Here is a 23,350-nt window from a genome sequence, read left to right as displayed (position 1 = left end):
TCTTGATTTTTTCTATTATTATTTAGCCAATCTTCTGGTAGATTATGTTGCTTGATAACCACTGTGGAGACCAATTCAGCACTCCATGGTAATGTACAAGTTGGACATTTCCTATGGCTTGATAATTGCATTTTAAGATACGTACCTGCCTGGAGAAACTTTTGCTGTGTGCTGTACTTAGTCACTCAGTCGTATCTGACTTTTGACCCCATGGACTATAGTCTGCCAGGCTCCTCTGTCCATGGGAATTCTCCAAGCAAGAATACTGGAGTGGGTTGCGATGCCGTCCTCCGGGGATCTTCTCAACCTAGGAATCAAACCCAGGTCTCCCATGTTGCAGGTGGATTCTTTACCGTATGAGCCATCAGAGAAACTTGTACACACATGCAGAAAGACATGGACAAAGATGCTACTTGCTTACTGCAGCTTTCTAACAGTGAGAAAGAGAACTGGTCTAAATATTCAGCAATTGAGGAATAGATGGATTCAGTGTAGGATAGTTGTCAGATGGAATATTATGCAGAAAAAGGAATGGACTGTATCAATATGTCAACATAGAAAGCTCTCAAATCATGATGTTGAATGAGGGAGAAAGCAAAATAATACACAGTTGGGTACACTTATGCAAATTTTAACAATGCATTTCAAAAGTTTTACATACTTTTATGGATATAACTAATTGTATAGGGAAAAAAACCACTTAAATTTATGGAGGGAAAATGCATCCTGAGTTCATATAGCCCTAGCTTTCTGGACAGGACATAAAAAGAAGGGGACTGGTTGGGGAAGAAAGAGAACAGGGGAAGCCCTCAGTTTATCTGTAACATTTTGTTTCTTTAAGGAAGTACAGCAAAATATTCAAAGTTTCCATTCTTGGTGCTAGATATATATATTCTCTCCCTTTTTTGGTATTTTAGATTGGAAAATAGCTTGAAGCTTAGGTCTGTTTATAGTGGATCAATATAATTATCTTCCCATAAAAGAACCAGATGTGTGTGTGAGAGAGAGAGAGCGTGTGTGTGTTTAAAGCTATATATGTTCTAAGGAGACATATTGTATCCTCATATGTCAGGTAAAATAAACATTGAGATTTTGTGCCACTAATATGTATGTGTCTCAATTGGGTCCAACGCTTTCCGACCCCATGGACTGTAGCCCACCAGGCTCCTCTGTCCATGAAATTTTCCAGGCAAGAGTACTGAAGTGGGTTGCCATTTCCTATTCCAAGGGATCTTCCTGACCCAGGGATTGAACCCTTATCTCCTGCATCTCCTGTATTGGCAGGAGGATTCTTTACCATTGAGCACCTGGGTTTCCCATATAGTTTTCCCTAAGTAGCATACATTTAAATGATTAAAAGTCTACTTTTACAAAGTTATCATGGCTTCAGGTCTTAGTTCTTTTTGCATACATTTAAATGATTAAAAGTCTACTTTTACAAAGTTATCATGGCTTCAGGTCTTAGTTCTTTTCTTTAAAATGAAATCAGGTGGAAATTTATAGTACCTCATTAAGAATTAATATCAAAATATATCAAATAACCCTGATTTTGGCAGTAACTATAATATTTCTTTATATATTAAGAGATCAAGGTACTAAAAAGTCAAGTCAAGTGATATCCCAGAGATCATGCATTTTATTGCTGACAGTGAGTCCAAGTATGAGTGTTTGCACCAGTTGTTTAATTATCTTGAGTCATACAGTGTCAATTACTGCCTTTTTTGTGCAAGTCAAAAGCCTAAGCAGTGTGGCTAACTTATTTCTACTTATTCTTGGGATGCTTGGTAGATTTTAATTATATAATTTCAATAGGATACTTTGAATAGTAAATAAGAATTTTTCTTCAAGCTTCCTTCATAGCATACCCCTCCAAAACCTTTCCAACTGGAAGAATCACACCCCATTCTTATTTCTCAAGTATTAATCATCTTTTCTTTGCCTTTTGTCTGCTGTCAACAACATCTTTGAATAGTAGTCTGGAGGCTGACAAACAGTAACTTGTTAACTTTTTCTTTCCTTTAAAAAGATAACATGTAGAAGGAAGCTCAGACGTTTTCAGAAAAAATCAGTGTCAAGTTACGTTTGTCTGGGGATCGTAGTTTTAGACCATGGTACTGTGAGGTGTGGTTGACTGCTGAGTGCAGTGAGGACACCTCAGCGATGGATGATTGGCATGGTCCTTGGTTATAAGTGTGGATGTTGGTCAGGCATTTCACTCCACTTAGGAGAATAAACAGGAGCAGAAAGTAAATTGGCCCAGGTTTGACCCTAGTCATCTTCCCAAACCCTGGTAGGAGTGTTGGGTAGTCTAGTAGCTCTCCTTGTATTCTTCTTTTTGCCAGTGCACCTGTAAAGAGTGCGCATGTGTGCGTGTGTGCATTTGACCTGGGTTCAAATCCCACACTTACTATAGTATCTAACTTTGTACCATTGTTAAGATTAATAAGATAATGCGTAGCATATAGTACGTGCTCAACTGTATCTGACCTTGGATAAGCCAGCAATTTAGTTTTGTTAAGCCTCAGGTTCCTCATTTGTAACATGGTGGTAATAATTGTATCTAACTTCATACCATTGTTAAGATTAATAAGATAATGCATAGCATATAGTGAGTGCTCAACTGTAAACAACAGGTGGTGTTATTCCTGTTGTTATTAATTCACGCCTTCAACACGTATTTCTTAAACATGCCCTAGGTGACAGGCACTTTTGTAGGTCTTGGAGATATTTGGAATGTATGATGAGATAGACAAAGGCCAATCCTCATAAGACGAACCTTCTATTGGGGTAGACAGTGAACAGTACACCGATTATCTCATTTCTGATCATGATGAATGATGACGTGGCAAAATTCATGCAGGACGCAGGTTCCCAGAGCAACTGAGAAGAGGCGACTGTTTCCGCTTGAGCTGACAGAGAGGCTTTCTCTAAGGAAGAGACATCTGAACAGAGTGGCGTTTGCACAGAAGCCACCCAGGGAGGATGAGGGAACCACAAGTGTGCATCACCTGAATGAGGAGTGAGGAGTGATAAAAGTCAGCAAGGTGGGCAGGGTTCGTGCAAGGGCTCCAGGTCCCACTGAGAGAGAGTGTGTTTTTCTAAGAGAAATGGGAAGTCATTGGTGAGTTTGAGCAAGAGGTGACATGAATGGATGTCTGCCTTGATGTTTCTTTAAAACACTTGTATTGCAGGAAGGGGGACCCCTTCCAGGGCCCCGGAGGGGGCTGTTGTCTAACACTTGGAAATGAATTGTCCAAGGAGACACACGGCTGACAGAGTGTGAGACTTTATTGGGAAGGGTGGAGAGCAACAAGTGAAAGGAACCCAGGAGGACTTTGCTGCGTGGCTCGCCGTCTCGGGTCTTATGGTTTGTCAGCTTGTGTCTCCTTGGACCATTCGTTTCCAGACAATTCATTTCTGAATGTTAGACAAGAACCCGCTCTCAGGTCCTGGAAGGGGTCCGCTTCCTGCAACCCTTCCCTGGGTGGAGCATTTATTATTGTTTGTTCTGCCCTACTTTAGAGAAGTCCCATTTTACTTTGTTCCCTGAGTTTCAGATAAATAATGACTTGTCCTTTCTTGCTTGAGTCACAGGCTGGTGACTCATGCATGACCTTTGTTGATGTTGTGCCTTCCACCAATCCCAGACGAAATTGTTTTTTTTCGTTTTTTAGCAACTTCAAAATTGCAGAATAGCAATAGACTCTAGAGGACAGGCAAAAAATAAAAATTTTAAATTAAGAAACCTCCAAACTTAACAAAAATTATTATTATAATATAATATTGAGAAAATAATAATAGTTGTTAACACTGTCATTTCAGCACTTACTACATCCAAGAGCTCTCCAAGGCACTGTGCAAAGTGCTTTACCTTCAAGCCCCCATTTTATCCTTGTAATAGCCTTGTGAATTAGGCATTGCTATGTCCATCTTAGAGAGGGGAAGTTCAAGGTGCTAAGGTAAGTTGCCCATAGTCATACAGCCAGTAACTAGCAGAGGTAGAATTTAAACCAACCACTCAGACTCCAAAGCCTGTGTTCTCAGCTACCTTGTAGGTTCATAGGCACGGTCTTAGATTGGCGAGTATTTTGTCCCTTTTTGCAACCCAGCCTCACATCTTGGACTGCTCTGAGTGACCAGTGTCTGGTACAACTTTTTCACCTGTTCCAACCACTCTCTTTTGTCTTCCTGGTAAGATCTCCATTCCTCTAAAATACCCCATTCTCCCAAATTATCTTTTTTTACCCCCAGCGAAATTGTCATTCCTCCAGATTAACTTCCCTCAAGAAGTGTTAGGAAGAGAGTAACGTGATTAAACCAGTTCACACTGAATATAAGTGGCAAAACTGTTTTTAATGATGACTAGGTATCATACAGAAATGTATGTTTGATGTCTAGCTGTCATACATGAGTGGGTATCAAACAGCATTAACAGAGTTAATTCACAATTAAATATTATGTTCTTTCAGTATTTCTTTAAAGAAGTCTTTGTTAAATGACCAGGTTCTATTCTAGGAATACAGTGCTGAACAAGACAGATAAGGTTCCTCTCTCATGGAATTCACTTTCTGATAGGGGGTGGATGACCATAACACAAAAGGCAAATACTAAGTGTTACAGAAGGTGTTAACTTAGGTTCCTGAGACAGTAGGAGTTGGAAAAGAGTAAAGCAAGTAAAATCAAGAGTTTTGGGGGGGCAAGGCCTAGTGTAGGTGGAGTGAGAAAGAAGAGTTGCCTTGTGAATTGGATACCAAAGGGGTGGTGGTGCCACTTACCAAGCAAGGAACCCCAGGGAAGGAGCATCAGTTCTGAAGCATGGGACTTGTGGAGGTCCTGTTAGATGGTAAGATGCCCATTGAGAAGTTGTACTTATGAGTCTAGATCTTGGGAGAGAGAATGAAGCTAGAGATGTTTGTGGGAAACCTTGGCACGTAGCTAGAACAGCTAACTTCATCCCGTGGTTTCTGTAACCATCCTCCTCCTCCACTCTCTTCCCTTCCCTTCAGCTAGTAAATCTATTTTGGGCAATCACCTACCTCAAACAAGAAACATGTTGCTATCAGTGTTACTTCTGGAAGCTGTGCCATGGAACAGGACTTTCGAGAAGTGACAAGTACAGTGCTTCTAAGAAGGGGAAGAAAATTATATTCTAAAGTCAGAACATGAATTTGTGGCTATATCTTTAATGCTCTTTTGGTGTTATTAGCTCATAACTCAAGGACTTCATTCTAGAATGAGTCTCCATTCACTCTTGGGACTGTGGCCCCTCATTTCTGTAGGCCTGGAGAAACACGATACCAGAAGGAATATGATGCCCCAAACGGCCTAATGGCTTAAGCGTTATTTTCTGTGCCTAGTGTTAATCTGTTAGGTGTGATTAAAGTAGAAAAGAAAACAAACCAAGACTAGACCAGCAAACAAATCAATTATTATTATTTTTTAACACAAATGTTCGAGTGTAGGATTGATTTTTATTACCTTACCTCAGGAATGCTACAAATGGCTGTAATATACTTTATTTCACAAAGAAGATTCTTTGTAGTTTTTGTAGGGAAACAGTTTTATGCTCAGTTTCCTAATTAGGCTAAATCAGAAAATCATTGTTTCCATTTCCAAAATCTAGATCACCAATAGAAATAAATCTAAATGATATTGTTGTAGGCTTTATAATTTGTATGTGTGTGCATGCTTAGTTGCTCAGTCGTGTTTGACTCTGTGATCCCATGGGCCATAGCCCGCCAAGCTCCTCTGTCCTTGGGATTCTCCAGGCAAGAATACTGGAGTGGCTCGCCATTTCTGCCTCCAGGGGATCTGCCCAACCCAGGGATGGAACCTGTGTCTCCCGCGTTGCAGGTGGATTCTTTCCTGCTGAGCCTCCAGGGCAATCCCTTCTGCTCCTTACCAACCCAAACCGTACAGTCAACTTCTGATTATTTGATTTCGAAGTCTGCTTGCTTGAGGCAGCCCTTTTCCAGCCCATGGGTGGAGGCAGAAATTCTGGTTCACCCTGTGTCCTGCCATAGCACTGATACTGGAGGTCTCTAGTTCTGCATCAGTAGAAAGGGTCTTTTGATCCATTCCATCTAGGAACCCAAAATTTTGTTTCTGGGTGAATTTTTCTCTTGTGATCCAGGATATTGGGCAGCTGTTGAGTGGCTTTTGTTTTTCTACTTTCCTCTTCCCTCGTTCCTACTGATTCATCAAAGTTTAAAATTTTAACCATCTTCTAAAGTCAACCTAAACATACACCCAACTTCCCGAATCCAATTCAGAAGTGTTTCTTCAAGCCCGTGTATAGGTTTGACTTCATGCAGGGGCCTCGCAGTAGGAACAGAGCCCTTTGTTACTGGCCTAAAGAGCCGTAGAGCAAAGGGCCTGTGACCTTCCACTGGCCTACCAATGGTGGTCCTATTCTGCCTCTCTGGACCTCTGTTTTCTTGTCTCTGTGAAACAAGGGGGTTAGATTTGATGTTGTGTCTTTGTTGACGCTAATCTAATTTTTTACTTTGCTTGGTTTCTCTATGTGAAAAACCACACGTCAGATCTCACCCCTCCCTCGCCACCCCACCAGGGACTTAGGCTTTCATGGTTTTTGCTGATAAGTCAGAAGTGTACATACACAAAGCCATTCATGCCAGCTCATCCAGGCCATGCCATGACAACAGACCATCTAGTCAGTGATAGAGGAGGTGATTTATGATAGCAGTCACTGGGATCTGTATAGAGAATTTTCTTTCACCAGCACCAGCTGACTTGAATGGATGTTAGAATCCTAAACCTTAAACATTTCTCCATGTGCTGGCTCAGATGGAATTTGTAAAAGACTTGGCTGCTCTTGCTAAAATATGTGCATTGTATCTAATGGTAGTTTACACATTTGCGCAATGTTTTGCGTTGTTCTTAACATGCTTATTTGATCTTTTCAAAATGCCTGTAGTATGACTCAGGCAGTTATGACCATTCCTGAGAAAAGTCCCCTTCCTGTTGCCTGTGCCCTGGATGCCACCATTTCAGCCCAGGTGCAACAGGTGCCCTGTTGCACTGCCCCTTGTGAAAATGTGTTAATTATCACTGTTTGTCAAAGCCTTTCGTTTTACATCAGTTTCTGAAAGAGTAAATAGCAATGCGCTAGATAACATAAATGAGTAAATACAGTCAGATTGGGTTGTACAAAATGCTAACAATCCTCCTCTAAGGATGCAGACTCACTTTGACTTTAGAGGCCCAGAGAAGCTGCCACTGGTTTCACAGGCTCTATTTCTGGTCCACAGAGCAGATGGCTTTTTTTTTCTACAGTCACACTTGCCAAGTGTATATATTATTTCTCTTTAGCTGCGCTGGGTCTTTGTTGTTATGTGCAGGCTTTCTCTAGTTGCAAGGAGTGGGGGCTGCTCTCTAGTTGCAATGTGTGGGCTTCTCATTGCGGTGACTTCTCGTTGTGGGGCACAGGCTCTAGGGTTCTCGGGCTTCTGTAGTTATGGTGCATGGGCTTAGTTGCCCCAGGACATGTGGGGTCTTCTGGAGCAGGGATCAAACCCACGTCCCCTGCATTGGCAGGCAGATTCTTAGCCACAGGACCACCAGGGGAATCCTAGATGGCTTTTGAGTAAAACAAACTAGCACTGTTTACTCAACTTGGTTTCATGTTGGCATTGTAAGTAGGCTTAGAGGTCATTTTTGTGAGCTGAATTGTGTCCCTTGAAAATTCACCTGTTAAAGTCCTAATCCCCAGTACTCCAGAATGTGACTGCATTAGGAGATGTGGTCTTTAGAGAGGTAAATTAAAGTGAGGCTATTAGGGAAAGACTAGAGATCTCTTCAAGAAAATTAGAGATACCAAGGGAATATTTCATGCAAAGATGGGCTCAATAAAGGACAGAAATGGTATGGACCTGACAGAAGCAGAAGATATTAAGAAGAGGTGGCAAGAATACACAGAAGAACTGTACAAAAAAGATCTTCATGACCCAGATAACCACGATGGTGTGATCACTCACCTAGAGCCAGTCATCCCGAATGTGAAGTCAAGTGGGCCTTAGAAAGCATGACTACGAACAAAGCTAGTGGAGGTGATGGAATTCCATAGCTATATTCCACAGATGGCATTCCGGTTGAGCTATTTCAAATCCTGAAAGATGATGCTGTGAAAGTGCTGTACTCAATATGCCAGCAAATTTGGAAAACTCAGCTGTTGCCACAGGACTGGAAAAGGTCTATTTTCATTCCAATCCCAAAGAAAGGCAATGCCAAAGAATGCTCAAACTACCACACAATTGCACTCATCTCATACGCTAGTAAAGTAATGGTCAAAATTCTCCAAGCCAGGCTTCAGCAATACGTGAACTGTGAACTTCCAGATGTTCAAGCTGGTTTTAGAAAAGGCGGAGGAATCAGAGATCAAATTGCCAATATCCACTGGATCATCGAAAAAGCAAGAGAGTTCCAGAAAAACATTTATTTCTGCTTTATTGACTATGCCAAAGCCTTTGACTGTGTGGATCACAACAAACTGTGGAAAATTCTTAGAGATGGGAATACCAGACCACCTGACCTGCCTCCTGAGAAACCTGTATGCAGGCCAGGAAGCAACAGTTAGAACTGGACATGGAACAACAGACGGGTTCCAAATAGGGAAAGGAATATGTCAAGGCTGTATATTGTCATCCTGCTTATTTAACTTCTATGCAGAGTACATCATGAGAAACGCTGGGCTGGAAGAAGCACAAGCTGGAATCAAGATTGCCAGGAGAAATATCAATAACCTCAGATATGCAGATGACACCACCCTTATGGCAGGAAGTGAAGAAGAACTAAAGAGCCTCTTGATGAAAGTGAAAGAGGAGAGTGAAAAAGCTGGCTTAAAGCTCAACATTCAGAAAACTAAGATCATGGCATCCGGTCCCATCACTTCATGGCAAATAGATGGGGAAACAGTAGAAACAGTGTCAGACTTTTATTTTTGGGGGCTCCAAAATCACTGCAGATCGTGATTGCAGCCATGAAAATAAAAGACGCTTACTCCTTGAGAGGAAGGCTATGACCAACCTAGATAGCATATTAAAAAGCAGAGACATTACTTTGCCAACAAAGGTCCGTCTAGTCAAGGTTATGGTTTTTACAGTAGTCATGTATAGATGTGAGAGTTGGACTATAAAGAATGCTGAGCGCTGAACAATTGAAGCTTTTAAGCTGTGGTGTTGGAGAAAACTCTTTGAGAGTCCCTTGGACTGCAAGGACATCCAACCAGTCCATCCTAAAGGAGATCACTCCTGGGTGTTCATTGGAAGGACTGATGATGAAGCTGAAACTCCAATATTTTGGCCACCTGATGTGAAGAGCTGAACCATTTGAAAAGACCTTGATGCTGGGAAAGATTGAGGGCAAGAGGAGAAGGGGATGACAGAGGATGAGATGGTTGGATGGCATCACCGGACTCAGTGGACATGAGTTTGGGTAAACTCCGGGAGTTGGTGATGGACAGGGAGGCCTGGCGTGCTGGGGTTCGTGGGGTTGCAAAGAGTCAGACATGACTGAGCAAGTGAACTGACTGATTAGGGTGGTCCCTAACCGAATATGACTGATATCCTTTTGAGAGGAGGAGATTGGGGCACAGACATGTGCAGAGGGAACCATGTGAGGACATAAGGAGAGGGTAAGTCATTACAAGCCAAAGAGAGAGGCCTCAGAAGACCCGAATCCTGCCAGCACCTTGATCTTAGACTTAGAGCCTCCAGAATTAGAAGAAAATAAATTCTGTTGTTTAAGCTGCCCAGTCTGTGGTATTTGTTATGGTGTCCTTTGCTTAGTCGCTAAGTTGTATCTGACTCTTTGTGACCCCATGGATTGTAGCCCACCAGGCTCCTCTGTCCTTGGGATTTTCCAGGCAAGAATACTGGAGTGGGTTGCCATTTTCTCCTCCAGGGGATCTTCCGGAGCCAAGGATCAAGCCCACGTGTCCTTCATCTCCTGCATCAGCAGGTGAATTCTTTACCACTGTACCACCTGGGAAGCCCATTTGTTATGGTAGCCCCAGTAAAATCACAGGGGCCTAACTTCAGCCCAGTTGGATTCTCTGCCCCTAATCCTTGGTAGATGGTTACTTAACCTTTGTTTGGACCCTTCTAGTGATGTGGAACTTGCTACCTCACAAGGCAGCTAAGATCTTGGGTCACTTAGGACTCTTTCACTTGAAGTGGCAGAAATCCTTACCCAGGGTATCTTAAGCAAAACAAGGAGTGTATTGTCTAACTGAACAGTCCAGCAGATGGCCTTAGGTGTGGCTTTAACTGGGTCTCAAAAGGTGTGATCAGAGCCTGGTGTCTCCGACTAGCTCTGTCTCCTGTTGGGTGTATTCTAGGCTTATACCAGAGGTCCCAGTCAGGTCCACATCCTCCCAGGATCAAATCCAGCTGGAAGGACATGCTGCCTTCCCTTGTTCCTGTTTAGCAGCTGAAACAACACGCCTGCTGTGCTGACTGCTCACAGGTATGACTTCAGGCTCACACGGCCCACTCCCTGTTCAGCAGAAAAGCCCTTCACGTATTTGAATGTCCCTCCTACAGCTTTGCTTCTCCAGTTCCCTCAGGGATTTTCCGAAGAACATCTTATCCTAGGCTCTCCTCTTTTTATCTTCCCCCTCATTCAGACTCCCTTTTTTTTTTCTTTTGGTCAGTGATCTCCTAATTGTAACCACTTCCTGCTGTGGTCTGGCCAAAGTCAAGAACAGTAGGATTATTATGTCCTTTTGGTTTGGTCATGATATTCCTTCAGCCTGAATTTTGATGGACTTGTTTACAGTGTGGGGTCAACTAAAACTCCTGAGGCCTTTTTCAAATTAATTGCTATGATGTCAGTGGTTCTTGTCTGGAAATTGCAGAGTTTGTATTTTATGTATACCTCAGGCCATCTTATGGGAAAATGTTAAACAAAATCTTGGTGTGTGGATGTATATATACGTGTATTTGGTCATGTGATTTTTACCCAAATGGAAAGTATAACAACAAAACAGCCTATTGTATCTTTCAGCTGGTTGGGCTCCATTAATCAGGGGCCTATTTTGTTTTTGTTTTTTCTATTTTATTTTAAACGTTCTTATTTTTCTATCTAGAGATATACACAAGCTGACAAAAAGTAGATTGATAAAAACTAAAAGAGCAGTGAAGAAATGTGCAAATGGCCAGGGACTAGCACCATGACCTGGCTGATGGTTACCACTGTTATTCTCTTAGCTTAGCTGGTTGGTCATTTGGAGAAGAAAGATTTGAAGGCAGCAAATAAAGAATGACTTAAGACCAGCAGAGACTAAGACTTCACTTTTACCTTTTCTTTTTCTAGCAGAAAAAATAGAAGGAAATATAAGTAGCTGTAGAAAACATACACAGCTAAATGGATATTCTTTCTTCCCCTAATTTACTCTTCTGACATATGGTATGAGTCTTATGCTGTGTTCTGCAAAGATGGGCTAGTGGCCAGCTATATTTGGCAATAGAAGTTTGGTGTCTTCTAGAATCCCTGTTGGTGAACCCTTTGGCTGTGCTGTGGGTAGTATGGCAGCACCACTGACTGACTCTTTGAGCTTTGTGGCTTATATGCTAATTCTCACCCTGGTGAGATAGGCCTGTGGGTACCCAAGAGCCTTGTTATCTGCTGTGCACATATGCTGAGGATCCATTGAACAGTACTTCAGGATGCCCCCCCCAAAATACAAACTGCAGTCAACTATTCATTGAACTACTGTTTGTTCATAAATGACTGGATATTTATCTTCAAGTGTGGCCTGTTAACATTAATCAAAAATACTGCCAAATGTGGACATCCATTGTTTTAATCATCCTAGTTGTTGGCCTCTTTTATAAGACAGTTTATTCTTTCACATGAAAAGAAAAAGAAAGACCTTCAGCCTTTGACTAAGTACACATATGCTCAGTCACTCAATCATGTCCGATTCTTTGCGACCCCATAGACTGTAGCCCACCAGGCTCCTCTGTCCATGGGATTTTTCAGGCAAGAGTACTGGAACTGGAGTAGATTGCCTTCCTTTTCCAGGAGATCTTCTGGACCCAGGGATGGAACCCATGTCTCTTGGATCTCCTGCATTGGTAGGTGGATTCTCTACCACTAGCGCCACCTGGAAAACCCACATACCCATCACTTATTCCTATACCATTATCAAGTATCTTATTACATTATACATACGTATATATAATTACCAATATAATGGGTGCCTGTGTGTTGCAAAAGAGTCAGACACACTCTTTTGCAACCCCAAAGACTATGGCCTGCCAGGCTCCTCTGTCCTTGGAATTCTCCAGGCCAGAATACTGGAGTGGGTAGCCATTCCCTTCTCCAGGGGATCTTCCCAATCCAGGGATCGAACCCAGGTCTCCTGCATTGCAGGCGGATTCTTTACCATCTGAGCCCAGCAGAGAAGCCCAATAGGTGCCTACAGATACATATAATTACAAAGATAGTTTGTGCATAGTTTACATTTATACTTTGTTCACTGCCATATACCTGGCACTTAGCACAGATTATGTTCAATAAATATTTGTTGTGTGATGTTCTATTTAAAATATTGATATTTTCCCACTAGTCCATGAGTATTTATTGAGTGTGTACTATGTGTCAAGCACAGTGGATAAATCTAAGTCAACATAATATTAAATAGACATCACCCTGCATGGAGCATACAGTCAAGTTGTCAGTGTACAGTTACAACTCAGAAAAGGGTTACGAGGAGAAGCACATGATACTATGATCACATATAAGGAGCTGGGTGAGCTCTGAAGGAGGAGTAGGACATCAGGGCACAGGTAGGGATGGGTGGGGACAGTGGCCCGGTGGGTCCCTTGGGAATTCATGTGGCTAGAAGACAGAGAGCTAGGCAGAGCACTGTGTCATAAAGGCTACTGAAAAAAGAAGCTTTATAGTAGAAACTTTTTTGTCAGCAGTTTTGATTCAGAGTTTCCTATTGTATTACATATAATACTTTCAGATGATCCAGGTGGCTCTTGAAGCAAATGAATACTTTTCTTAAGTTTATCTCTACAGAATGCCAATTTTCTTTGTCCAGAAGGAACCAATCATGGCAATACTGAGTATTTCATGTGCCTTTCTTAACTATTTGTATGACTATTTGACTTATACCCAATCTCATAATAGATTCAAATATGGAAATAATATTGAATATTAAGTTAGGATGTTGTGTTGTTTTTTTAATTTAAACGTTTTATTTTCTATTGAAGTATAGCCAATTAACAATCTTGTGATAGTATCAGGTGAACAGTGAAGGGACTCAGCTCTACATATACATGTATCCATTCTTCCAGGATGTTGTATTGTTTTTAAACCAAAATAGGAATCTAGATAATGATTCCTTCTGGTAGGAGAACCATGGGTCAGACATCATACATCATTTACTGTGTTTATAGCTACATGAAACACAGTAATTGATCTCTATTCTTTGAGAAAGTAGATATACACAAGGGGCTTCCCAGGTGGTGCTAGTGGTTAAGAATCTGCCTGCCAATGCTGGAGACACAAGAGATGCAGGTTTGATCCCTGGGTCAGGAAGATCCCCTGGGGAAGGAAATAGCAACCCACTCCAGTATTCTTGCTTGGAAAATCCCATGGACAGAGAAGCCTGGCAGGCTACAGTCCATGTGATTGCAAAGAGTCGGACTTGATTGAATGAGCACACATAGGCACAAGAGCACTGAAAGAGAACCAGTAAAGTCTCTCCCACCCTTCGGACAGCCCCTCAGCCCCCTACCCTGTCCACTGGAGCCCATCAGTGACATGTCTGAGCAAACTCCAGGAGTTGGTGATGGACAGAGGGGCTTGGCGTGCTGCAGTCCATGGGGTCACAAAGAGTTGGACACGACTGAGCGACTGAATTGAGTGACTTTTTTAGCTTGCTTTAGGTGACAGCATCAAGTAGTTAGTGGCTGGTGGATTATTGATGAAATGTGATATATTCACAACTTAAGCATTTTAAAACACAAAAATATAAAAACATTTGCTAATCTTTGGATGTAGGGCCAAACCTCTTCCTTGAAAATGGTTCTGTTATTGGGGTTTATGCTTTCCATTGGTTTTGGTTTCTTTAGGGTGAAACACAGATGTAAAAATACTTTAAAGGAAGTCTGAATATGGAATTTTACTAGCCTTTCTATTATTTTAACCTAGGCTTTTAATGGTTGCTTTCCCATGCCTAATTTTATAGTTCTTCCCATCTTTTAAATCTTAATTTTTATATGATTATCAAAAAGTACATAACCCACTCTACAAATTCGAAATCCACAGAAATGAACTCCTTAGACAGTGAATGATGTATTATCACAGATCTCTAATCACCATCGGCCGTGCTTTACTGTCTCTCTCTTCTAGGTTTGTTTATGTACTAATACAACTTGAATATGGAGACACACACTCAACATTATGACACAGTGACCAGGAGGCCTTTGTTTTAAATAGATCTTTCTAATAGTTCCCAAAAGGAGATTTAGAAGTGTATGTGTGTCAGGGGTGGAGGGGAGAGCATTTTAGTTTTTCCAGAGATTGACATTTAGTGCCCAAGAGCCAGGATCCTAAACATCCCCCAGTGAATGGGTGTGTCCCATATGATCAAAAATTATGCCATCCAAAATGAAAGTGGCCCATTGAGAAATACTGTTTTCATGAGAATAGTGCTGCTTTTTTTCCTCATGTTTTATACATTTACATAGATTTTATTAAATTACTATAATTCACAGAGCGCTTGAGCAGAGGGGCTCCTTTTGAGAACAAGATGACAAAGACACAGTCCTTGCCTCCCAGGAACTCACAGTCTTCTGTGTGTAGCACTTGTGGACTGTGACGAGCCCTCCGATGGAAACAAAGAGTCTAACAGAAGAACAGGGTGAGATAGGATCAGTTATACCTGGGGACATTTGATAAGGTTTCTTAGAAGAGATGAGCCCTTTCAAGGACAGGACTCTCACAGTCAGAGATACTGGTGCCCAAAGTCGTGTCTTGGGAGAAGGAAGAGGTGTGTCACTGGCTCGCCACTTCTAGGTAAGCACCGGGCATGAGGTGTAGCAGTTCCTGCCACGTGCTGTTCAGGTCCCTGACTCTTGGCCACATCTTCACTCTCTGTCTGGTTGTTTTTGCTACCACTGTAGCATGAGTGGTGTCCCATGATGGTAGCTCGGGTGGGAATTCCCAGGAATGCCAGCTAGGATGCATTCAAGCCAGCCAGCCCTGGGTATGGGACACAGGGTGGAGAGGACAAGAAAGGAGCGGCAGCGCAAGAGACTGCAGGCAGTGACGGTGAAAGCCTTTCCCGCTAGACAGGAGCAGAGAGCCCCTGCGAGGACACCCCCGGTGATGGAACATCATGGAGGCTGCAGGGAGGAGGGGGACGGAGATGAGAAAACAGCAACTCTCTAACGAAAATTTAACTCTTCAGGGCTTAAATCTTCTATTTTAGTTGTCTTCTGAAAAGTCTGTATGTATATTTTCCTACCTTTTAAAGCTGACAGTCGGGAACATCATCTTACTATAAGGTTGTCAGTATGAACTGGTAATTATACTGGAAATAAGCTTCCTTCTTCAGTCACTGTTTATACTGAATGCTGACTTGAGTTAGCAGCTGGTGCCTGCCTGCTCTACAAAGACATCTGTAATGGTATCTGAAGGAATTTGTTTGTTTTTCTGACAAGTTTATATAGACCATAAAAGAACGGCCTGGGAATAATGGAAGCCAGCCTAAGAGTGAGCCCATATACAGTTCACCATTCAGAAAACCTAGGCTGATTCATGTGTGAGGCAAACCGCAGACAGTACTCCAAGGGTCTGGTACTTAAGACCACTTCTTCCCCTTTAGAAATTGGTATTCTAATGAAACTCCAGCCAGGTGTAGCTAAGGACATTGTCCCAGTGGTCTGTAGCCTGTCAGAATGTTACTTTCTGAATCTTAGTTTGTCCTTAGTCTGTCTTGGTCTCCGCGCAGGCCTGGAGCGACACTTGTGTGCCTTGGAACACTGTGTCTTTGTGCAAGGACTTGAATCACAGGCTGAGTGCATGTTCAGTCTCCATCTGCAAATATTTCATGTCTGGTTGATAAAAAACATCTTTATCCAGGGTATTTTGTTTTCATCCAGTGTTCTTTAAAATTAAAAAAAAAATTTTTTTTTTTGGTTGTGCTGGGTCTTTATTGCTGCACCTGGGCTCGCTCTAGTTGCAGTGCGCAGGCTTCTCATTGTAGCAGCTTCTCTTGTTGCAGAGCACAGGCTCCAGAGTGTGTAGGCTCAGTAACTGTGGCACATGGGCTTAGTTGCTCCATGGCATGTGGGATCTTCCTGGACCAGGGATCGAACCTGTGTCCTCTGCGTCGGCAGGTAGACTCTCAACCACTGGCCAACAGAGAAGTCCCATCCCATGGTTTTTCTTTTTTGAGAAACTTTTGTGTTTCTCCATGAGAGGCTTGGCAACATGCTTGCTGCCAGTTACTCATTCAGCTGAGAATGGGTCCTCTCCCTGTGGTATTGCTCTTCTGTCTCATTCTTTTGAGAGCATTGTAGCATAATCCTGCTTCAGTCTTCCTCTGCTGCTCGTAACCTGTATTGTCTCTGGAACAGAGGATAATTTCCAGAGTGGATCTGGACTGGAGAGGTTCACTCATCTCTTCATAAATCCTGAGACTTTGATCCTTCTTATATCTTTCAAACACCCTCTCTACCTACACATGCTTGAGGTTGCATGGTTAACCTTCCACTATTCCCTCTACCTGTGATGCTTATTCCTCCCTCTTTGTCCATTTGCTTCTAACCCAGGTGTCTTGTGGAGAAGGCAATGGCACCCCACTCCAGGACTCTTGCCTGGAAAATTCCATGGACGGAGGAGCCTGGTGGGCTGCAATCCACGGGGTCGCTAAGAGTGGGACACAACTGAGCGACTTCACTTTCACTTTTCACTTTGATGCATTGGAGAAGGAAATGGCAAACCACTCCAGTGTTCTTGCCTGGAGAATCCCAGGGACGAGGGAGCCTGGTGGGCTGCCGTCTATGGGGTCGAGAGAGTCGGACACGACTGAAGCGACTTAGCAGCAGCAGCAGCAGGTGTCTTGGAACCTCTCCTTCGTCACAGTCTTAGCACTTTGTGCAGACCTCCCAGAGTATTGTATTTAACTGAACTTGCTTCTGTGTCTGTCTCCCCACTAGACTAAGTTACTTGAAGGCATGGAGGATTTCTCCATTTTTTAAGAAACATTTTTAAATGTTTATTTTTATTCATTTATTCATCTACGCTGGGACTTAGCAATGGCATGAAGGACCATCAACCTTTGTTGCAGCATGTAGGATCTTTTCATTGCAGCAACGGGGGACCTAGTTCCCTGACCAGGGATTGAACTTGGGCTCCCTGAGTTGCGAGCGTGGAGTGTTAGTCATGGACCACTAGGGAAATCCCATTTTCACTTCATTTTTCTAAATTCCCCCTTAGTCTAGCATAGTATATAGCACAGAGTGGTACCTCAGTTAATGTTTATTGAGCAAAGTTCACATTCTCTGGGGTTTAGAAATGCTCTCAGGGGGCATTCAGCCATGTTATAGATGGTTTAAATTACAAAAGTAGGGCATCATAATTAACTCACAACTGTGTTAGGAATTGCAGGATGACACACAATTAATTATATCTGTATCTTGAATACTGTCTGGGGGTAAAAAAGTACCAGTTTTATTATAAGATAATCACCAATCAACTTATCTTGTTAATACTGTGGGTTGTGGTTTTGTAAGAAATTAGAATCTCAAGAGTACTTTTCTCCCACCATTATACTTTGCTCAAATATCAAATCAAGGAGTTTGACATGTGATTTGAGTTTTCCATGGTGTAGTATTTTCTGCTGAATCATCTGCACCTTACCAACTATGTTCTTTATAGATAAATTATCTATGCCACCAGTTCTAAAATTGTCTTTATTTCTTGTCTACTTTTATACTTACTGACTTCCTGCTGTGAAACAGGAAAGCAGTGGTATTGTTTCTGAGCTGTTTCACTATAGGTGTTTGGTAGGTCTCTATATCTCACTGAGAGGCATTTTTCAGACTCTTCTTCTGTATTTCCAGATGTCTTAATGCTCAGGAAAATTTTTGGACCTCAAATGTGTGCTCTATATGCAGTATAATGAATTTGATTGTCCAGAAGATGATTTAGTAAAACATATTATAAATTCCTTTTTATTAGCAAGTTCTTAATTCCATGAGTGTGCATGTATTCATTTGCTAGAGCTTTCATCCCACAAAACAGAAATTTTATTTCCTCACAGTTCTGGAAGCTATCCAAGGTCAAGGTGTTGGCAGGATGTATGTCTTCTGAGGACTTCTTTTCTTGGGTTGTCTTCCACTGTCTTCACCTGGTCTTCCCTCTGTGTCTGTCAATGTCCTAATCTTATCAGGACACCAGTCATGTGGGATTAGGGCCCACCCATGTTATATCACTTCATGGCAAATAGATGGGGAAACAATGGAAACAGTGCGAGACTTTATGTTTTGGGCTCTAAAATCACTGCAGATGGTGACTGCAGCCAAGAAATTAAAAGACTCTTGCTACTTGGAAGAAAAGTTATGACCGACCTAGATAGCATATTAAAAAGCAGAGACATTACTTTGTCAACAAAGATCCATCTAGTCAAGGCTATGGTTTTTCCAGTAGTCATGTATGGATGTGACGTTGGACTATAAAGAAAGCTGAGCGCCGCAGAATTGATGCATTTGAACTGTGGTGTTGGAGAAGACTCTTGAGAGTCCCTTGGACTGCAAGGAGATCCAACCAGTCCATCCTAAAGGAGATCAGTCCTGGGTGTTCATTGGAAGGCCTGATGCTGAAGCTGAAGCTCCAATACTTTGGCCACCTGCTGCGAAGAACTGACTCATTTGAAAAGACTCTGATGGTAGGAAAGATTGAGGGCAGGAGGAGATGGGGATGACAGAGGATGAGCTGGTTAGATGGCATCACTGACTCAATGGACATGAGTTTGAGCAAGCTCTGGGAGTTGGTGATGGACAGGAAAGCCTGGCGTGATGCAGTCCATGGGGTCGAAAGAGTCAGACATGACTGAGCGACTGAACTGATGTTACATCATCTTACCTTAATTACCTCTTTAAAGGTCCTTCCTCCATATCCAGCCACACTCCGAGATCCTAGGGTTTAGGACTTAGAATTTCAACATTTGCATTTTAGAGGGGACACAATCAGCACACAAGTCAGCGAATAATGTCACAGTTTAAATATCCCATTCAGATATTAAAGAGATTCTTAGCTTGCTGCAGTACTTTTCAGTGATTATTCAATAATCATGTATCTTCTACTTTCTCTTTTCATAGACCAAAATGCTGTCTTCCTTTTTGCTTATCCTTTTACCTTTGATGATTTTTTTAAGCCACTGGCTTCCCCAGAATGGTTGGTGAGGAAGGAAAGCTAGTGTCCACACTCTCTTTTAGAATTCTGGGATCAAATTTTATCAGAAAAACAGATACTTGGATACTTTTCTTTAATAAGACTAGCAATAATAATACATTTTACCGAGTGCTTGTTATGGGCAACTCACTGTGTTGTGATGATCACAATGGGCCTGCAGAACTGATGTCACTATCTACCTGATGTGTGAGGGACCTGAGGCTCTGAGACATGAAGCAACTTGCCCTGGATACTTACTTTGTGGTTTTCCTTTAAGGCATACGTTTGGTCCTGAAGGACTATCAGTTGTGAGATTAGAACTGTGGAAAAGAAGGATGTATCAACTTGTATCCACTGGGCTTACTGGTGGCAATCTGAGACCTAAGGCTCCCAAAGGTTACCAACTCCAGTGACTGAATTCCACATGGGCAGAGGTTTGAAGGCATAGCACAGCCCGCCTCTTAAACTGGGCCAGTCGATTCTGAGTTACTTGGAGCCAAGACCTATGGACCGTGGCCTGCATCGAATAGTGGTTGTCATGGTAACTGGTTCAAAAGTGGGCTCAAAAGAAAGCTTCAGGATAGACAATATGACATAAGAGACACGGGTTCGATCCCTGCGTCAGAAAGATCCCCTGGAAAAGGAAATGGCAACCCACTCCCGGATCCTTGCCTGGAGAACTCCATGGACAGAGGAGCCTGGTGGGTTACAGTCCATGGGGTCACAAAGAGTCAGACATGACTGAAGCAACTTACCACGCACAGGCAATAAGAACACGAGGAAGATGTATTGCCCAATATTTCATGATGGGATTGTGGACAAGAATTCCTGGGAGCTGCCTGGAAAGGGCTAGATCGGTGGTTCTTCATCTTTGGCTCAGTATCTGAATAACCTGGGGAGCTTTCAAAAGCACGGAGCCTGGGTTCAGCCTGATTGAGAGTGGCGTGGGCCTTGACGTCTGTAGTTGTTAAAGCTGCCCAAGTAGCTCTGATGTACAAAGTTAATAAGAACTAATGAGCTAGGTCAGAGGTTGGCACGCTGTGGCCCAGGGGCCAGATCTGGCCTGCTGACTATTTTGTAGGGTCCAGGAACTAAGAATTGTTTCTACCCTTTCAGAGGGTTGAAAAAAAAAAATCTCTATTATGCAATACATGAAAATGACATGAAATTTAAATTTCAGTGTTCCTAATTCAATTTGTACTGGAACACAGCCATCCATGCTCATTCATTTACGTTTTGTCTGTGGTTGCTTTCATGCCACAACGGCAGAGTTGAGTAGTTGCAGAAGATCTGAAAGCATGTTTACTATATGGCCCTTTTAGAACATGTTTGCTGAGCGTGAGTGAGGTGAAGCTGATGTCATCATCAGGGCTGCCTTAGAACCTGGAAGGAAACATATGTGTAACTTGTTTGTTTGTATAGTGTATTTTACATTTTAATCTCCTGTGGATTTTTTGTTGTTTCCTAGCAGAAGGGCCCTGGTTGATGGATTTATGGCAAGTTTGTTCAGCTGACTTTTATTAAACAAGTTTGAGACATACTTTTTCCCTCAAAACATACAAATAAAAAGAACACAGAATCCAAAGATTATGATAACCCAGACCATTATTGAAGATCTCCTGCTGCTGCTGCTGCTGCTGCTAAGTCGCTTCAGTCATGTCCGACTGTGCAACCCCATAGACGGCAGCCCACCAGGCTCCGCCGTCCCGGGATTCTCCAGGCAAGAACACTGGAGTGGGTTGCCATTTCCTTCTCCAGTGCATGAAAGGGAAAAGCGGAAGTGAAGTCGCTCAGTCGTGTCCGACTCTTAGTGACCCCATGGACTGTAGCCTACCAGGCTCCTCCATACACGGGATTTTCCAGGCAAGAGTACTGGAGTGGGGTGCCATTGCCTTCTCCAGAAGATCTACTAAATCATGCCTGATATCCATTTCCTATCCCATCCCCACCACCTCAACCGTTTTGTTGTCTCCCCATCTTCTGTACATATTTGCAGTTAATACCAGCTGGATGGCCCCAAGCATTTCCTTTCCTTAATCCAGGGTTGGAAAAAGAGAACATTGTTTATAGGAATGATTTTAGTATAAAAACACAGTTGAGCAAAATTAGGAAAATAACTGCTGATTGTCAGATTGGTTTCTTTCTTTTACCTTCCAGTTTTCATTCACTTGGGTTTAGAAAACAAGAAAAGTATTAAGCTTGGGAAAATTACCCAAGAAATGGAAAATAACCAAGAAAAGGAAACCCCCCAGGCTGTGTTTTGTAGAGAGAAGAAGCCACCATTTGCTTCTAAACCAGCCCATCCGGCTCAGAAGAGAGAGATCGTAAACTTGTGCTTGGATTTACCACTTGAGGCTTTTGTTTATTTTGTTTTCACTCATAATTTTGGTGGTGGTGATTGTGAGGGTGAAAGCTAGAGGCTGATATACGTTTATCAATTTCATATGCATGTGATATCATGGATTTGTTAAAAATAATGAACTTGTATCAATTGAACTCATAGGAAAAAAGTATTTGATTTCCAAATAGTTTATTACTCATCATTGGAGGATAGTTTTCAATGACCTTGAGAGTCTCCTTGTGAAACTACTTGGTGTCTTATGTACTGCAAGTGAGGCTACATACTCATATGTTCTCATTTTTATCCTGTCCTTCCCCATCATAGTGAGTTAGCTACAATCCTAGGCATATTTACCCTACAGCCACCTGGAAGGAAGCCAGCAATGTCATTACAGATGGCACTGTGCCCAGACTATCTTAAAAAAGCATCATCTCTGTGACTAATTAAGTTTCAGGAAGGGCGATGTTCGCTTTTATATTAACAAGCATTTTGAAAAGGCTGAGAGCAGATATGTTAGAAGCAATCTTCTTATTCCTAAGAGTTCATGGTTACATTTAATTGTCCTTTCGTTTCTCCACCCCTGAGTTTGGAAAGCCATCTGCTGGATCAGGGATATTTTGGGCAGGGGGAAAAGGAGTTGATGTTTGCATGTTTTGTATTTCTGCTAGTGCCTCCATTTTCTTTTTTTTTTTTAGGGTTCTGTACATTGGTCTGGCCTGCAATACAGCTCGCTATATTTATATTTCCTACCTGGAAAACGCCTGGACTGTTCTGCCCATGGAAGTTCTTCAAGGTAAGTTAATAGTTGGAGTTAGGATTATTTTTCTACCTGACTGAGTTATGAGTACAATGAAAGTTCAGTGGCCTTTAGCATCTGACTCTACAGAGGAAGGACAGACACACTGTTGTCTATGAGTTTGAAATGGTTGTGAAGGAAGAGGTGACATCAGCAGGTTTGGCTCTTCAGTTCCTCCAGTGTTCTGTGTTTGTCAAGCCAAACAAAGCTGGATTATTTCCCACACCCTTGTGATTCAACAAAGAAAGAGGAACTCTGCAATAAACTCTTACATACAATTGTTAGGTGTGCACATCCAAAGGTGGTTTTAAATATAAGAGGATTTATATTTGAAAGATTTTGGTGTTTTTGTTGATCAACTAGTTGATAAAAATATTTGCCATAATTATTTTATTTCTTCAGTTACTTTGATCATAGCTAGTGATTTGTAACTAAAGCTTTACAGTCAGACTGTTGTTTTCCTGTGAACCTTTAAAATCTTTGCTCAAATATCCTGACCTGAGTTCTTCTCTTTGCTTCACTGGACTGTTTCCCTGCAACATGTAACTTTGAAAAAAATTTCTTGCCATGTGGTTTAAGAACAGTGAAAACATAGATTTCTATTCATTAGCTCTATATAATCCAGACTGTATCCTGAGAAGCTCTGTTAGCAGCTTGGCTGTTCCATTTGGTGATTGGTATTATGATTAAAATAAAGGTTCAGGACAACATCATTGAAACTGAGGTCTTCTGGGACCACCCAGGCTCCTAAATCATTAATTGTACCAAATAATCTG

General features: G+C 42.1%; 1 protein-coding gene across 7 annotated transcripts in view; it reads left to right on the top strand.

Moving 5' to 3' along the window:
- MFSD6 (major facilitator superfamily domain containing 6) overlaps positions 1-23,350 on the top strand; it is a 93,027-nt gene that overhangs the window by 39,623 nt on the left and 30,054 nt on the right. For 3 of the 7 annotated variants that reach the window (XR_014079847.1, XR_014079848.1, XM_081581212.1), the window contains exons 1-2: positions 19,656-19,978; positions 22,474-22,571. Coding sequence is in view for 3 of the 7 variants with exons in the window: in XM_081581212.1 (XP_081437338.1) it covers positions 22,556-22,571 (16 nt within the window). In the remaining 4 variants the exon portion in view is untranslated. Of the gene's footprint in view, positions 1-19,655; positions 20,139-22,473; positions 22,572-23,350 lie in introns of those variants that run through there. The other 4 variants (XR_014079846.1, XR_014079845.1, XM_081581211.1 and 1 more) reach the window with 2 other exon arrangements.

This window comes from Giraffa tippelskirchi, chromosome 3 (genome assembly GCF_054371585.1).
Source record: "Giraffa tippelskirchi isolate mGirTip1 chromosome 3, T2T-mGirTip1v1.2.pri, whole genome shotgun sequence".
In the NCBI taxonomy this organism is placed as follows: Eukaryota; Metazoa; Chordata; class Mammalia; order Artiodactyla; family Giraffidae; genus Giraffa; species Giraffa tippelskirchi.
The sequence above is the reverse complement of the archived record's forward strand: the minus strand, read 5'-3'. Positions and strand labels throughout refer to the sequence as shown.